Below are 18,831 nucleotides of genomic sequence, written 5' to 3' on the forward strand. Positions count from 1 at the left end.
TGACATCCAGATGTGGCGAGTTGAGCCATATTGTGTTGCTGTCATTATTTTTTATATCCTAGTCAGAGGAAACAGAGGACATGGCAGATCTTTGTCTAATTGTCTCCTTCCTGTCACAGGATGAAATGTGATCACTGTGCTGACATCACCACTACACACAATATTGTATGACTCTATTGTCTATGTGTAAGACTCTATTGTATGACTCTATTGTCTATGTGTATGGCTCTATTGTCCATGATTAGGCTTGTATTGGATGGATGCAGCTTTACCCCAGACTAAAAGCTGAGCGTGTTTAGAGGCAATTTGTGTTGTATAGAATGAACACAGTTACCATAATTGCCACATGGTTATTATTGGCTCCAAGGTCATGTAGCCTCATCATCATCATTTGGCTGCATGACAATCAACCATAAGCTTCCCCAAGTTGCTACGGTGGTTGAAAGCCACTTGTCTTCATCCATCCCCCATCAGGCCTTGAATGTATATGTAACACTCGTCGTCGTAAGGAAGTGTGGACCAAAGCACAGCGTGGAAAGCGTTCATGATTTTTATTGTCAAGAATCACTCAAACAAAAATAACGAATACAAAAACGAAAGCGAACAGTTCCGTCAGGCACAGATACTAAACGGAAAACAACACCCCACAAAACCCAAACAGAAAATGACAACTATTATATGATCCCCAATCAGAGACAACGATAGACAGCTGCCTCTGATTGGGAACCACACTAGGAAAAAACAACAAAAGAAATAGAAAACATACATTTTCCCACCCTGACCTAACCAAACATAAAGAATAAATAAGGATCTCTAAGGTCAGGGCGTGACAGTATGTGAGATATGTTCACGGGTGCTGTGTTCTTCTTTTACCAAGTGATGGATTGTAAAGGGTATATCACTTTGCAGGCTTTTTGCTCTTCATGTAGAAAAAACATAGGCGCCAAGCCTTAAATAACACACCTGATTCAACTGAAATCTTGATTGAAGAATATGATATGATATGTTGAAACAGGTCTCATACTGCATGGACTGGAGGTCAGGGCCACGGCTTTAGACTAGATTCTAGACACATACGTTTGTTTGACTTTGTATGTTAGCTCAACAGCACTGAACAGTCTTGGAACCACAGGGCTAAAACATTCAGCCATGCAGGAACCAAACTGGCATATCGCAAACATCCTGAGGACAGTTTAAGATGTTGTTAGTGGTATTTGGGTTCCACTTCTGACATGTAGCAGACAGCAGTACAAGGCCATGGGTCATTTCCTGCTCATAAACATAGTTGGGACTTGACAGCAGTGTTTGGTCTTCATCGTGGTTCAAGTTCTTAGATGGTTCATGAGATTGGTACAGATATTGGTACATAGTACAGTCACTGTGTGAGATGATGAAACATTGTCCACTAGTGAAAACTTTTTCACCTGGTGTAAAATGTTGTTGTACAGTATAAAATGGTATCTGTTTTATAGGTACACTACTGTTCAAAAGTTTGGGGTCACTTAGAAATGTCCCTGTTTTTGAAAGAAAAGCACATTTTTTGTCCATTAAAATAACATAAAATGTATCAGAAATACAGTGTAGACAATGGTTGCTGATAACGGGCCTCTGTACACCTATGTAGATATTCCATTAAAAATCAGCCGTTTCCAGCTACAATAGTAATTCACAACATTACTATTGTAGCTGGAAAAGGATGATTTTTAATGGAATATCTACATAGGTGTACAGAGGCCAGTTATCAGCAACCATCACCCCTGTTTTCCAATGACAGTTTGTGCTAGCTAATCCAAGTGTATCATTTTAAAAGGCTAATTGATCCTTAGAAAACCCTTTTCCAATTATGTTAGCACAGCTGAAAACTGTTGTCCTGATTAAAGAAGCAATAAAACTGTCCTTCTTTAGACTTGTTTAATATCTGGAGCATCAGCATTTGTGGGTTCGATTACAGGCTCAAAATGGCCAGAAACAAATAACTTTCTTCTGAAACTTGTCAGTCTATTCTTGTTCTGAGAAATGAAGGCTATTCCATGCGAAAAATTGTCAAGAAACTGAAGATCTCGTACAACACTGTGTACTATGTTCAATATATGCATCATAATGCATATCATCAGCTTAGCAGCACTGAAAATAACGCACTGTCTGAACTTCAAGCTCTGTCTCAGAAGTGTACGCGCCTCCCCGCGTCTCTCTCATTGTGAAAGGGCGGGGAAGGAGAGAGGAGGCAAGGAAAAGGAATTGTTTCCAATCCTCGCATTCATCCACATTAGCAGTAATTGTAGCTGTAACGGTAATGATGTGTATGACGATACCAAGGCAGGACTTGTGTCCTTAGGATAATAACGACAGATGTATAACCCTCAAGCCAAATTGTCTACAGATGCAACCCAGCACAGATGTGGTAAGATACGATACACATCACTCATCACTTGCCTGTCAACTTTTTTTCGAAATCTTTTTTTGTCTCACATTTAATACCTCATGGCAAGCCACTTGCACAAACCTAAGTTCAACATCTAGTTTCGATTTGCTTGAGTTGTCAACTAACGTGAATTGAACGTGAAATCAACGGGAGAAAATAAATTCCCTTACGTTGTTGGCGTTTTGCAAACCTTGAAATGACGTGGAAACCACGTTGATTCATCCAGTTGTTGCCCAGTGGGAAGATTTTTTTTATTTTTATCGTTTGTCTTTTTGGGGTGGGACATTGTAAAAGAGGGCCAGAGAGAGAGAGAGAGAGAGAAAGAAAGACAGAGAGAGAATAGTCCAGATGTGAGATGTGACGCGCTGCCGGACGAGCCAGACACGACGATCCAGTGTTATTGATGAAGAATAGAAAATGTTCTACCATCGAGGGAAAGTCTGCGCTATTGATGGGCTTTCTAATTTATAACGGTAAGCATTTAAGCATAGGACACATTTGTTTCTATGAACGTTTCTTGTTTTTCAAAAGATTTACTTAATCGCTGTGTGATATTACATTTTTTTGATGGCCATGCAAGAAGATTTATGAGCTGACACCATTTGACTTTTTTAATGAGAAACTGTATGATAATGCGCAATTTTAGCGGATAACACTAGAATTACATGGATTCAGTATATATCATATTTTCTAATACATTGGAACGTCGACGATACATATCCTCCGTTGATAAATACATAATAGGCTAAGATCATCATGATGTTATCATGTCATTGTCCCTTGGTGACTTGACGTCACCGTGAATGTGCAGTGTGCACAACTTAACTTTTGTGCGCAGACAGTTCTTGATATCCAAGTGTGTTTATGGCAAGTTTACGACAAGAGTAAACTTTCTTCAGAATGATTACCTCCTTTATATTACACACACCTATACATTTATCTTCAGATACTCTTAGCAAAGAAACTGGATGAAGTGTTTCGAAATCAGTCTCATATCCAGTTTCTCTTCCAACAGTGACCCACACCAACATCTGCCCATTAGTGTGCAGACACACACCATAAACCTGCTGTGTGTGTGTGTGTGTGTGTGTGTGTGTGTGTGTGTGTGTGTGTGTGTGTGTGTGCGCACCCACACCCAAGGGGATTTTATACTCTGCCTGAGAGGTAATGCATAACATTGACATTAATAGTGAATCCCTTCCTTATTTGCCAGGTCGCAATTGTAAATGATAACTTATTCTCAACTTGCCTATCTGGTTAAATAAAGGTGAAATAAAAAAATAAAAAAACCATTTTGGGTTGGAGGCTGATCTCTGTTCTCTTAGCCAATGAACTGACCATGTGCCTCTTGACTAATATAGCTTAGGCAAACAGGCAAACAGGTAAACAGTGTCTGTAGTCCGTGTGTGTGTGTGTGTGTGTGTGTGTGTGTGTGTGTGTGTGTGTGTGTGTAGGTTGTTGTACTTGCCTGACAATATCTCTAGAGGCATTAGTGCTGTAAAGTCTTACAGAGGACTAGGGCATCAGTAAGTCCATAGATAGACAACAGTCAGAGATATATGATCATCATTCCTCCCCCAATCCTTACTAACCTTCCATTAGATACTAACTGACCTTTCATCAGTGTCTAAGGGCATCCTTATACCGTCAGTCTATATCCTGGCAACTGCACAACAGCCAGACTGTATCACTTCCTGCTTTTACCAGGGCTTGTTGCCTGAACCCTCACCCACCAACAGAGACAGCCTGGGTTACATACTGTTTCTGTGTGTGTGCATGTGTGTCTGTGTTTTTGTGTTATGGTTACTGTATGTGCTTTTCATTATTTGTGATGAACATAAAAAATGAATAATGTGTCTCTCTCCAGGGTGTATGTGTGTGTGTCTGGTTAACCGTCAGAGGTGAAAGATCAGAGGTCACAGCAGGTCGGAGGCAAGAGGTCAGGGGTCATGTCTACCGTGGCATTCCAGAACCTTCCTCTCAACATTTATATGGTCATCTTCGGGACCGGAGTCTTCGTTTTCGTCCTGAGCCTCATCTTCTGCTGCTACTTCATCAGGTAAACATATCCCTCCTATCTAGCTATCTACACTGAACACAAATATAAACGCAACAATTTCAACCATTGTTTTTTACAAATGTTTTATTTTAATTGAATATCCAAAACATACAATATACTTGCAGTGAAGCTGCTCAACAACTACATCATACCAGTCATCCAACAGACTCCCATTCAACAACTACACCACACCAGTCATCCAACAGACTCCCATTCAACAACTACACCACACCAGTCATCCAACAGACTCCCATTCAACAACTACACCACACCAGTCATCCAACAGACTCCCATTCAACAACTACACCACACCAGTCATCTAACAGACTCCCATTCAACAACTACACCACACCAGTCATCCAACAGACTCCCATTCAACAACTACACCACACCAGTCATCCAACAGACTCCCATTCAACAACTACACCACACCAGTCATCCAACAGACTCCCATTCAGAGCGACACACAGAGGCAGCCAGGGTCAAAGCGCTGCTCAAGGGCACATCGACAGATCTCCCACAAGGCCAACAACGGGGACCCGAACCCTCCAAGGTCCCCCACAGTTCCCCAAACCCAAGAATAAATAAATAATGATAATACAATTAATTACATTTCCCACCCCCAAGAACCCCCCCAATGCACCAACAACCAAGAAAATTAACTAAAGAGAATAAAGAAAAAGACAAATGAAAACAGAAAACAACAATGCAAGTTTATGTATATGCGGAAGGTAGCCTAGTGGTTAGAGCATTGGGCCAGTGTTCGATTAAATCCCTGAGTTGACCAAGTAATAATGTGCCCCTGAACAAGGCAGTTAACCCACTGTTCCTAGGCTGCCATTGTAAATAAGAATTTGTTCTTAACTGACTTGCCTACTTTAACAAACACCTGCATGGCCTCAGGCAAAGTGGCATTAGCTGTAAAAACAACAACAACTGCCCCTCAGTGTTATTCAAACAAACTTTTTATTATCTATTAGTTTGAATTTATTTTTTACACTTATATCTTTGGCTGTCATTCTACCTCCGGCCAGCAACTCCACTTCCACTTGTCTCCAATTCCACATCCCAACCCTCAGCTTTCCTCAGCCCATCCCACCTGTCTCTGTTGGCCACCCTCAGCCCATCCCACCTGTCTCTGTTGGCCACCCTCAGCCCATCCCACCTGTCTCTGTTGGCCACCCTCAGCCCATCCCACCTGTCTCTGCTGGCCACCCTCAGCCCATCCCACCTGTCTCTGCTGGCCACCCTCAGCCCATCCCACCTGTCTCTGCTGGCCACCCTCAGCCCATCCCACCTGTCTCTGCTGGCCACCCTCAGCCCATCCCACCTGTCTCTGCTGGCCACCCTCAGCCCATCCCACCTGTCTCTGTTGGCCACCCTCAGCCCATCCCACCTGTCTCTGTTGGCCACCCTCTTCGGATTTCTACGCAACATATCTTTCAACTATGCTGTGATGTTTAATGTATGATTTCAATCTATCTAATCAAATAGAATCCATAGATTATGAGTTGAAGATAAATACTTTTACTAAGAGTATTAGTATATTAGTAATTGACTGACCCGGTCTCTCCAGATCTCCTATCAGTACTATGTCTAGGGTAAATTTTGGTTCAATGTTATGCATTTTTTGCCATTCCTGAACCTGAGACCAGAAACAGGCTACCTGAGGGCAATACCAAAATAAATGTTCTATTGATTCTGTATCCTTACCACAAAATCTGCAGAATTTAGATGATTTTGTGCCCCAAATATTCAACATTTTGTTGGTGGCAAGAATTCTATATAATAATTTTAGCTGAAAAGCATGAAGTTTTGAATCTTGCGTAATTTCTATATTTCAACTCATAGACCCTGTACCATGGAATCGGTACATCAAAAATCTATTCCAAACTATTTTTCAATCTGTATGGCACAGTTATCAACATCCTGGTCCTCAAATGTTACTGATATACCATCCAATTCATGCTATTTTTTTATTCCTCTGCCAGTTTTGATACTTTATATTGGGCAGACACCAGTTCCCTACCTCCTCACGCTGCCACCAGTCTCCTCCATTTTTGGGGTAATGCTGTAATCAATTGGTTGTACTCTTGGATTGAGCAGACCTTCCCATACAATTCTGATAACTCCATGAAAGACCTAACTCTACCATTCCAATTTACAATATCATTTAAGAACAAAAATTCAAACATCTTTCCCATAAAGACAGGTATTTTGTCAACCAGCACATTTGAGTTCAGCCATAATATTTGTTGTAATATTTGTCCTATCTTTTCAGGGGGATGAAATTGAAATTGTAGCCAGCTCTGCAATGCTTGTTTGAAAAAGAGATACGTTGAAAAAAGTATAATTTTCAATTAATCGAAAATGAGACATGGCAATCGGCACAAATGCAAAAAGGCAATTATTAAACAATGGCTTTTCTTGGTAATCTACTTGAGAACCATTTAGGGTTTAAGTAAAACTTTTGAATAGTGACGCTTTAAAGAGGTTTAGTGCTTTTATATTTAATCATCTCAACCCACCCTATTCATTATATAGATAGGCATGCTTTATTTAGTCTAGTTTAGCGTCCCAGATGAAGATAAATATTTTTTTGTCATATGATTTGAAAAACAAATCATCAGGAGTAGGCAGCGCCATAATGTCACGAACATCATCATGAAAATGACCGGACCAAGGTGCAGCGTGGTGAGCCTACATTTTTCTTTATTTTTAAATGTCGCCAACAAAACAACAAAAACTAACGTGAAGCTCCGTAAGGCTATACATTCATTAAACGAAGACAACAACCCACAAATGAGAAAAGGAAAAAAGGCTGCCTAAGTATGATTCCCAATCAGAGACAACGATAGACAGCTGTCCCTGATTGAGAATCATACCCGGCCAAAAACAAAGAACGCATAGACTTTCCCACCTGAATCACAGCCTGACCAAAAAAACATAGAGAATTAAAGGATCTCTACGATCAGGGCGTGACCCATAAGTGAGTAAACTGAGATATGACTAAGGAGTTAATCAGGGCAATTTTTCCATAAATAGACAGGTATTTACCTCTCCATGTTTGCAGGATATTGTCTATTTTTATAAGTTTTGTATTGAAATTCATTGTGGAGTGCTTATTTGTATATTTTGTTATATGAATACCAAGTATGTCTACTTCACCGTCAGCCCATTTTATAGGTAAACTGCAGGGTAATGTAAAAGTTGTATTTTTTAAAGATCCAATACGTATTTATTGTACACTTATCATAATTATATTTGAGTCCAGAAAAGTTATCTAGATCTTCAATGAGACATTGCAGGGATCTAGCTTGCACACTTAATATAAAAGTTGAGTTATCGGCATACATGCACACCTCTGTTTTTAAACCTTGGATTTCTAATCCTCTAATGTTGTTATTAGATCTGATTTTAATAGCTAGCATTTCGGTGGCCATAACGAATAGATATGGTGACAGCGGACACCCTTGTTTCACTCCTCTTGACAATTCAAAACTCTGAGAAGTAGCCGTTATTAACTATTTTACCACTGGGGTTGCTATACATTACTTTTACCCATTTTATAAGACAATCACCGAAATTGAAAAAATCCTGGCATTTATAAATAAAATCCAGTCTTACTTTATCAAATAACTTTTCAAAATCCGCTGTAAATACCAGGCCTGGCTTCTTAGATGTTTCATGATCTATTATATCTCGTAGTTCTAGTAATCTCCAATGTATCATCCACGTAAAAAAAACTGTCTGATCAGGATGAACAATACCTGGTAAAAAAAAAAAAAATTCTGAGTGCTATGCATTTCGCTAATATTACTGGGTCTATATATTTGCCGTCTGAGTCTTGTTTTAATAATAGTGAAATCAGACCTTCCAGCTGAATACCTGACAGACTACCATTTCTATAGGAGTAGTTAAAACAATCTAACAATTGAGCTTTTAGTATATAAAAAAGGCATGATATACCTCTACCAGTATGCCATCAAGCCCTGGGGTTTTTCCAGACTGAAAGGATTTAATAGCCTCAAAGTTCTTCCTCTGTAATTTGGCCTTTGCACGGATCTTTCTGTCCATTTGTTAATTTTCAAATTTTTGTATTATTTGGAAAGAATTCCTTAACGTAATCTTCATTCAGTGGGAGAGGATGAGATGGAAAAGAGAACATCTGCTTAAAATACTTAGCTTCCTCTCAAAATATAATTTGGAGAATTATAGATGAGTCTGTCTTCAGTAACGAGTTTCTGCAAATTATTTTTGTTAGCGTTCCTTTGTTGGAGATTCAGGAAGAATTTTGTGCATTTTTCTCCATATTCCATTCAGTTTGCTCTATTTTTGTAATAGATTACATTAGATCGTTCTTGAATAAGTTCCTCAAGTTCTTTTTGTTTTTCCTCTCACTTATTTTTTTATCTCTGTAGTATCAGAGATCCCTTGTTAGTCCTGTCTCTTTAGCCAGAAGCTGCCTTTTTATTATTGATGAATATTGAATATAAGTTTCTCTGAAGGTACATTTAAAGGTATCCCAAACAATAAAGGGATTTGTTGAACCTACAGTGGGGCAAAAAGTATTTAGTCAGCCACCAATTGTGCAAGTTCTCCCACTTAAAAAGATGAGAGGCCTGTAATTTTCATCATAGGTACACTTCAACTATGACAGACAAAATGAGGGGGAAAAATCCAGAAAATCACATTGTAGGATTTTTTTATGAATTTATTTGCAAATTATGGTGGAAAATAAGTATTTGGTCAATAAACAAAAGTGTATTATATACCCTTTGTTGGCAATGACAGAGGTCAAATGTTTTCTGTAAGTCTTCACAAGGTTTTCACACACTGTTGCTGGTATTTTGGCCCATTCCTCCATGCAGATCTCCTTTAGAGCAGTGATGTTTTGGGGCTGTTGCTGGGCAACACGGACTTTCAACTCCCTCCAAAGATTTTCTATGGGGTTGAGATCTGGAGACTGGCTAGGCCACTCCAGGACCTTGAAATGCTTCTTATGAAGCCACTCCTTCGTTGCCAGGGCGGTGTGTTTGGGATCATTGTCATGCTGAAAGACCCAGCCACGTTTCATCTTTAATGCCCTTGCTGATGGAAGGAGGTTTTCACTCAAAATCTTACGATACATGGCCCCATTCATTCTTTCCTTTACACGGATCAGTCGTCCTGGTCCCTTTGCAGAAAAACAGCCCCAAAGCATGTTTCCACCCCCATGCTTCACAGTAGGTATGGTGTTCTTTGGATGCAACTCAGCATTCTTTGTCCTCCAAACACGACGAGTTGAGTTTTTACCAAAAAGTTATATTTTGGTTTCATCTGACCATATGACATTCTCCCAATCTTCTTCTGGATCATCCAAATGCTCTCTAGCAAACTTCAGACGGGCCTGGACATGTACTGGCTTAAGCAGGGGGACACGTCTGGCACTGCAGGATTTGAGTCCCTGGCGGCGTAGTGTGTTACTGATGGTAGGCTTTGTTACTTTGGTCCCAGCTCTCTGCAGGTTATTCTGTGTGGTTCTGGGATTTTTGCTCACCGTTCTTGTGATCATTTTGACCCCACGGGGTGAGATCTTGCGTGGAGCCCCAGATCGAGGGAGATTATCAGTGGTCTTGTATGTCTTCCATTTCCTAATAATTGCTCCCACAGTTGATTTCTTCAAACCAAGCTGCTTACCTATTGCAGATTCAGTCTTCCCAGCCTGGTGCACGTCTACAATTTTGTTTCTGGTGTCCTTTGACTGCTCTTTGGTCTTGGCCATAGTGAAGTTTGGAGTGTGACTGTTTGAGGTTGTGGACAGGTGTCTTTTATACTGATAACAAGTTCAAACAGGTGCCATTAATACAGGTAACGAGTGGAGGACAGAGGAGCCTCTTAAAGAAGTTACAGGTCTGTGAGAGCCAGAAATCTTGCTTGTTTGTAGGTGACCGAATACTTATTTTCCACCATAATTTGCAAATAAATTCATAAAAAATCCTACAATGTGATTTTCTGGATTTTTTTCTTCTCATTTTGTTTGTCATAGTTGAAGTGTACCTATGCTGAAAATTACAGGCCTCTCATCTTTTTAAGTGGGAGAACTTGCACAATTGGTGGCTGACTAAATACTTTTTTGCCCCACTGTATATTGTATTGGAAAAATTCAGTTATAAATGATTTTGACTTGGTTAAAAATAAGTTGTCCTCCAGTAAACTTTGATTAAATTTCCAATATCCACGTGGAAAATCTATAAGTTATGTGAAGACCAATTAGATGATGATCCGATCACATTCTGTCTCCTATTAAAACTTTTACAACCTTTGATGCAAGAGCGAAAGAGACAGGAAAGTAGTCAAGACGACTAGCTTGATTAAGTCTCCTCCATGTATATCTCACTAGGTTGGGTTTTTTAGTCTCCAAATAGCCACTATTTCTAATGTGTCCATAATATTTTGTAATTTTCTTAAGGGCACAGTGATGATAGTTTGTAGAGGGATTTCCTTTACGGTCCATTGAGGTACTTAACACTGTTATAGTCGCCTACCATAATGATTTGATAATTTGTTGCCTGTAAGTTCAATAAATTGGTATAAATATTTTCAGAGAAGTATAGATCATCCTGATTTGAACCATAGATTAATAAGACAAATCTCTTTTTTTTTGTCCACTTTCATATTCAAAAAGATCCACCCTCCTTGCGAATCTTTCCTGACTATTTGCAGATTCAGATCGACATTTTTGTTAATTAATATCATCACACCTTTTGAGTTCCTTTGTCCATGACAGAAAATGATTTCACCACCCCATTCCTTTTTCCACGCAACTTCATCTAAATATGTAGTGAGTTTCCTGTGAACAGTATATGTTATATTCCTTTTCTTTTAGCTACATAAAGACTCATGTTCTTTTATTATGATCAGCTAAACCGTTAGTTATAACTGGCTATACTTATTTCACCCCTTACCATAACTAGATACTATTCTCAGTCTAAATTGACCATCATTAGTGCTTGTAAAGTTATTGCCATAAAAGTTATTATGACGGTCAAAATTAGACCTTTCAAATGTCTGATATTTAGAATTCAAGAAATAGGTTCTAGCAATATTTGTTTTATTCCCTTGCCTGTTTGCCTGTGAGCCAATGTCACAGATGTTAGAACATTGAGACAAGATATTATGTGTGTAGTAAATCTGAGTAGGTTGATGTGTACGATATTGGATGTGATTTAGTGAGAGTGTGTACGATATCTGTATAAGAGTAAAACTATAATGTGTGATGTCCAAATACATAATAACTGCCAATTTGCATGGTTGAGTGTCTATGTGTGTAACATTTAGTGCGTATAACCTTAATATTCAGGATGATAATTGTAATCCATATCGTATCACCGTCATAGTTGCCTCATAATTACATTTAACATTGAAAAACACATCCCAGCATTTCCATAGCAATTGATGTTTCACATGATCATGAAAGAGACCTTGCATTACTATAGAGACGGCTTCACTACAGTACACATGTATCCCGTACAATATGTTATTATTCCCCAATGTCCCTATTCTTATATCTTCCCCTTGCTGGTTGTAAACGTATATAAACATGTAGACAAAGACATAGAAAAGATAAACAAACAAGAAACATTAAATTATAGAACAGTTCTCGACAATAGGGAGAGAAGAGGAGAGAGTGAGAGAAGAGAGCGAGATCAAGTGTGTATGTATAAATCCGTATGTGTAAGTGAGCATGTAATTGAGTACATGTATGCTCATATCCACTTCATAGTGTTCAGATATTTTTTACAGTTTCTATACTTTCTTTTTTTCGTAACCTGAAGTCCCTATAGGATTTAGTACAGCCACTGTGTTATGGAGCTGTCTCGGAATAGCTGTCCATCTATAAAGAGTTTGTCCACAATGAGAAAGGCAGCTTACCCCTCTCCCTCTGATGCCTCTGCTCAGGAAACAGCCTCTTGCAACGTTCGTTTATCTCTGGTGGAAATTGGTCATTGAGACCGAATTTGGTCCCTTTAAGCTCCCTTCCCCTGCTTTTGATCAGTTCCTTTTGTTGGTAGTGTTCAAACTTTGCGATGATTGGTCGGGGACCCTTGGTCTTGTTGCTGCAAGTCTGTGTACTCGGTGGAAAGCCACCTTGTTTACAGTCTCTAGAGGAAGTTTCAAGGCGGATTGCATGAACTCTCTGATCGCGCCCTCTGGATTATTGGATGCATCCTCAGGAATCCCAGAAAATATTAGATTTTCACGCATGCTACAACTATGTCTAGTAGCGACTCCCTCATCACCCTGTTTTCCCTGAATAGACCTATGTTAGAATCGTGGATTTTTACATTGGCTGTGAGTGCGTTGTTCTCTCCTTGGAGGTGGAGAATTTCACTCTGGCTAAACTCCAAACTCCCCCTCAGCCCTGCTACCTCCTCACAACTTTTACAGTGTTGCATGGATTCCATCCAGAGCACTGGCCTCTACTTCAACGGTAAGTAAATCGTCCGTGTCTGTAGATGAATCCGTCTTTCTTTTTTTGTCAGGTTAAAGATCTTTTGAGGTAGCTTGCTCTTTCCATGATGGAGTATGTTGTTCCTACATAGCGTAAAGCTGTTGGTACTCGTTGATTTCCCTCAGGATCTGCTTAGTATCCAGGTTGGCTCTTTACTGCAACCAATTGTTTACAAAAAGTTTTTAACAATGTGTTTTTCCCACGATGACGACCTGTGTTTCTGTAGTACAGCCACCTAGCACTTGTTTGGTTAGTGGTGTTTACTAGCTGTTAAAAGCTAACCGCGTCGTGGAATTAACGCAAAAACAAGTTTTTATTTAAAATATTTTACTGAGTTACAGTTTACATAAGGAAATCAGTACATTTAAATACATTCAAAAGGCCCTACTCTATGGATTTCACATAACTGGGAATACAGATATGCATCTGTTGGTCACATAACTTTAAAAAGGGTAGGGGCGTGGATCAGAAAACCAGTCAGTATCTGGTGTGATCACCATTTACCTCCTTCAGCATGACACATCTCCTTTGCATAGAGTTGATCAGGCTGTTGATTGTGGCCTGTGAAATGGTGTCCCACTCCTCTTCAATGGCTGTGCGATGTTGCTGGATATTGGCGGGAACTGGAACACGCTGTTTTACACATTGTTCCAGAGCATCCCAAACATGCTCAAATGGTGACATGTTTGGTGGGTACGCAGGCCATGGAAGAACTGGGACATTTTCAGTTTCCAGGAATTGTGTACAGATCCTTGCGACATGGGGCCGTGCATTATCATGCGTATATGAGGTGATGGCGGGTGGATGAATGGCACGACTATGGGTTTCAAGATTTTGTCACGGTATTTCTGTGCATTCAAATGGCCATCGGTAAAATGCAATCGTGATTGTTATCCATTTCTTATGCCTGCTCATACCATAACCCCACCTCCACCATAGGCCACTCTGTTCACAACATTGACATCAGCAAACCGCTCGCCCACACAATGCTATACACACTGTCTGCCATCTGGCCCATACATTTGAAACCGGGATTCATCCGTGAAGTGCACACTTCTTCAGCGTGCCAGAGTGTAGTGGTGGCTGCATCATGTTATGGGTATGCTTGTAAGTATTAAGAGTTTTTCAGGATAATAAAATTAATGGAATGGAGTTAAGCACAGGCAAAATCCTAGAGGAAAACCTGGTTCAGTCGGCTTTTCACCAGAGACTGGGAGATGAATTCATTCAAAAATCGCAATTTAAACAATTTAAAATTCAGGCTGTAACAAAATGTATAAAAGTAATGGGGTTTGAATACTTTCTGAAGGCACTGTAAGTGATGGGACCTGAGTTATGAGAATGCATCTATGGATGTGAGTGTGTGTGTGAGACTGTTATTACTGTTACTGTGACTAAGGTTTCTCTAAAATTGTTGGCATGGGAGATCCCCTTCTGACCCCCTCCTCACCCCTCCCTAGGTTTTCTCTGTCCTTAAGTACTTCCCAACTCAAACAATCAGTTGCAAATGCTTATCAGCATAGTTTGAGTCTATTTAAAGCTTCAGGCAGCAGCCTCAGGCTGGAACTAAAAGTATGGTGTGTTTCTCTTGTGACAAAGAGGATATATGACTGTGAGCTGGAGACTGCTCTGGTGTCTGAAGAGCTCTTGAGACTTTTTTTACTAGGCAAGTCCATTAACAAAAAATTCTTATTTTCAATGATGGCCGAGGAACAGTGGGTTAACTGCCTTGTTCAGGGGTAGAACGACACGTTTTTACCTTGTCAGCTTAGGGATTTGACCTTGCAACCTTTCGGTTACTAGTCCAACACTCTAACCACTAGGCTACCTGTGCACAACACAGCACGGTGTCCAGGATATGACCCTCTCTGCTCCACAATGTGGTCCTTTCACCGTGGCAGAGAGGAGAGAAAAGGGGGCCCACTGAAACTGAGTGGGCACAGTGAGCGCGTGCCTCTCTACTAAGATTTATCTTTTGGATAAACAAGTAGTACCGTATATGGTCATTTGTACACAGAATTCATGAAAAAATATTGAACTTGGTCAATCCCAAGACTGAGATGACAAATGTCATCATAACTATCTCTGTGTATATTGCTCTTGGAAGCTGCCAGTGTCAGCGGATGTCACTCAAACAGGTTGATTCGTATGTATGTGTGTGTGTGTCTGTCTGTCTTCTCACTCAGTTGTACTAACAGTCTCTCCTCCATTTCTGCTCTCTCCTCCCTCCCAGTAAACTGAGGCACCAGGCCCAACGAGAGAGGTTTGGATATAAAGCGGTAAGCTAACTCGGGGTCAATTCAAAATCACCTTTAGTGCAGTCGTGCTGTGCAGATCTTCAGAAGCACCTGGAGAAGTGTTTTAACATCTCAGGAATGCATTAGAGAAATCTATTGTAACTGCAAAAAAATCTGCCTGGAATACCATCTCAATTCTCAGTGTCTCAGGCCCCCGTGTGATGAGTGCAGAAACATCCAAATTATATTTTAGTCATCAAACATCCCTTCATCTTTTGAACTAAAAATGTGTTTCATTCTATGTTTATCTCGCAATTCTAGCTCTAATCAATTATGCTTTTTCACAGGTGGTGTTCAAAGGGGATACAAAGAAACTCAATCTACACGGGGTTAGTTCTGTCACCTGTTTAGTCTCTCTCTCTGTCTCGCTCTCTCTCATCCCCTGGTTTATTTTTCTCTCTCCCTCCCCTTCTCTCAATCACAGCAGACATGTGCGGTGTGCTTGGAGGACTTCAGAGTGAAAGATGAGCTAGGAGTGTTGCCATGCCAACATGCCTTTCACCGGAGGCAAGTGTCACCTCACCACACACTAAGCAGATATAAATTATGTGCCTGTGTGTGTGTGTTACTGGGGTGTTTCTTGTCCTACAGGTGCCTGGTGAAATTGCTTGGTGTGTGTGCGTGTGCATGCGTACATACACAGTACCAGTACCTAATCATTCAAGGGTTTTTCTTTATATTTACTATTTTCTACATTGTAGAATAATAGTGAAGACATCAAAACTATGAATTAACACATCAAAATATATTTTAGATTCTTCAAAATAGCCACCTTTTGCCTTGATTGGAGCTTTACACACTCTTGGCATGCTCTCAACCATCTTCACCTGGAATGCTTTTCCAATAGTCTTGAAGGAGTTCCATCATATGCTGAGCACTTTTTGGCTGCTTTTCCTTACCTCTGCGGTCCAACTCATCCCAAAACATCTCAATTGGGTTGAGGTCGGGTGATTGTGGAGGCCAGGTCATCTGATCCAGCACACCATCACTTTCCTTCTTGGTCAAATAGCCCTTACACAGCCTGGAGGTGTGTTGGGTCATTGTCCTGTTGTAAAACAAATGATAGTCCCACTAAGCCCAAACCAGATGGGATGGCGTATCACTGCATGATGCTGTGGTAGCCATGCTGGTTAAGTGTGCCTTGAATTCTAAATAATTCAGTGTCACCAGCAAAGCACCCCCACACCATCACCTCCTCCTCCATGCTTCACTGTGGGAAACACACAGGCAGAGATGATCCGTTCACCTACTCTACGTTCACAAAGACACGGCAGTTGGAACCAAAAATCTAAAATTTGGACTCATAAGACCAAAGGAAAGATTTCCACCAGTCAAATGTCCATTTAATTGGGCTGCAATTTCTGAGACTAGTAACTCTAATGAACTTATTCTCTGCAGCAGAGGTAACTCTGGGTCTTCCTTTCCTGTGGTGGTCCTCATGAGAGCCAGTTTCATCATAGCTCTTGATGGTTTTTGCGACTGCACTTTAAGAAACGTTCAAAGTTTGACTTACCTTCATGTCTTAAAGCAATGATGGACTGTTGTTTCTCTTTGATTATTTGAGCTGATCTTGACATAATATGGACTTGATCTTTTACCAAATAGGGCTATCTTCTATAAACCCCCTTACCTTGTTACAACACAACTGATTGCCTCAAACACATTAAGAAGGAAAGAAATTCCACAAATGAACTTTTAACAAGGCAAACCCGTTAATTGAAATGCGTTCCAGGTGACTACCTCATGAAGCTGGCTGAGAGAATGCCAAGAGTGTGCAAAGCTGTCATCAAGGCAAAGGGTGGCTACTTTGAATACTATAAAATATATACTGTATTTTGTTTAACACTTTTTTGCTTACTACACGATTCCATATGTGTAATTGAATAGTTTTGATGTCTTCACTATTATTCTACAATGTAGAAAATAGTCAAAATAAAGAAAAACCCTTGAATGAGTAGGTGTGTCCAAACTTTTGACTGGTACTGTATGTATGTGTTGTACTGACTTGTTGCTTGCCCCTGCAGATGCCTGGTGAAGTGGCTGGAGGTGCGCTGTGTGTGTCCCATGTGTAACCGGCACATCGCTGGGCCACCTGAACAACGCCACAGCCTGGGCACACTGCTGGATGAACTGGTGTAGTGGGTTGCTATGGCGATACTGCTGGAAATGAGTGGTGTAGCAAGTTGATATGATGATGCAGCTGGAAAGGACTAGTGTAGGATGTTGCTATGGTGGTACGACCGGAACAGACTGGTTTAGAGGTCCCGGTACGGACTATACATTGCTGAAGCAAAATGACCTGACAATCTATTATTAGGGACCAGTGACGAAACCACATGACACCATAACTATAGGGAAACATATCTTCAGACTTCACACACTCATGTATTGATAAGGAGATGGGACACACGGGCGGCAGGTAGCCCATCAGTTAGAGCGTTGGGCCAGGTTGCTTGTTTGAATCCCCGAGCAGACCAAGGTGTAAATCTGTCGACGTGCCCTTGAAAAAGGAGCAACCCTAATTACTCCAGAGTTGCTGTTGATAACGGCAGACCCTGGCTGTGACCCCACTCTCTGGGGGTGTCCCAGGGAGAGTTGGGATCTGCAAAAAAACAAATGAAATAGGACAAATATAAGCACCCACCAAATTATTACCATTATGGGTACTGTAGTATGTCATGCTACACCTTATCATGTAGAATCAGTCATTTAATGACTGACTGCCGAGCCTCTACAATACGCACTCCACCAGCATACCCACTATTCAACAGACTTCTTCATGAAGAACAGATTCACAAAGCCACACAATCTGGGACAAAACCTCCGCTCTCAACCCTGTCACTGTCTGGAAGAGGGGCTACCTGTGAAAAGAGAGCTTGAGAACTCAAGGGATGTATTGCTGAACGCCCAGATAGAAATATATGATGTAGAACAGACATGCCTTTCTGAAATCTGGAGTGAGGAATTGTGTCAGCTTTGTTCATGGCATATCTATCTGCAATGTCCAGTATGTTACACCCTGGGGATGATGACATATAGGTATCATCATTGTGATACATTTTTTTCTGACTGTGTCACATGTCTGTCTGTGTGTGTGTCTGTGTGTCAGGTCTGCATCCTGCTTATATTAAGTGGGTGTGACATACTCCTGTTATGAACTGTAGGAGGGACCAACAACTTTTTTTATCCTGACTAGTATTTCCTTGCCAAACAAGCCTTTCCAGTTAATTATATTTAAAGTGAAGGAAGATTTGGAACAATTCCTTTCTGTTTGGGGACGTGTACTGAAGCACAGGCACTGCCCAATGGCAAAGTAAACATTCCCCATGTGTACAATATCTGCTTTTGTAAATATCTGAAAATACAACGTGTCCTGTTTTGATCCATGTCCAACCGTGTTTGTGGTGTGTGAACGAACAAGTCGCTTTTCTTGAATTGACAATCGCAAAGCGAACAAAAGCAACAATATCGTCAGAACTGACAAGCAAATATTTTAGGGGTTAAAATCATTTTTGTGATTAGAAATCTCTTCCGTCCTCTCTACCATGACCAGATAGTG

At 40.5% G+C, this 18,831-nt stretch overlaps 1 protein-coding gene across 2 annotated transcripts; it reads left to right on the top strand.

Annotated features, from left to right (window-relative positions):
- The first annotated feature begins 2,211 nt into the window (after positions 1–2,211).
- LOC115119833 (RING finger protein 122-like) lies at positions 2,212–18,660 on the top strand. Of its 2 annotated transcripts, none has more exons than XM_029648726.2 (6): positions 2,212–2,895; positions 4,290–4,481; positions 15,209–15,254; positions 15,560–15,601; positions 15,697–15,779; positions 17,297–18,660. In XM_029648726.2, the coding sequence occupies exons 2-6, from the start codon at positions 4,372–4,374 to the stop codon at positions 17,409–17,411; spliced, it is 396 nt and encodes a 131-aa protein (XP_029504586.1). In that variant the 5' UTR covers positions 2,212–2,895; positions 4,290–4,371; the 3' UTR covers positions 17,412–18,660. The 2 variants fall into 2 exon arrangements, with proteins under 2 accessions (XP_029504586.1, XP_029504591.1); XM_029648731.2 differs by having other exon boundaries at positions 15,700–15,779.
- Positions 18,661–18,831: the final 171 nt, after the last annotated feature.

The sequence above is a fragment of the Oncorhynchus nerka genome, linkage group LG4, assembly GCF_034236695.1.
Source record: "Oncorhynchus nerka isolate Pitt River linkage group LG4, Oner_Uvic_2.0, whole genome shotgun sequence".
NCBI lineage: Eukaryota > Metazoa > Chordata > Actinopteri > Salmoniformes > Salmonidae > Oncorhynchus > Oncorhynchus nerka.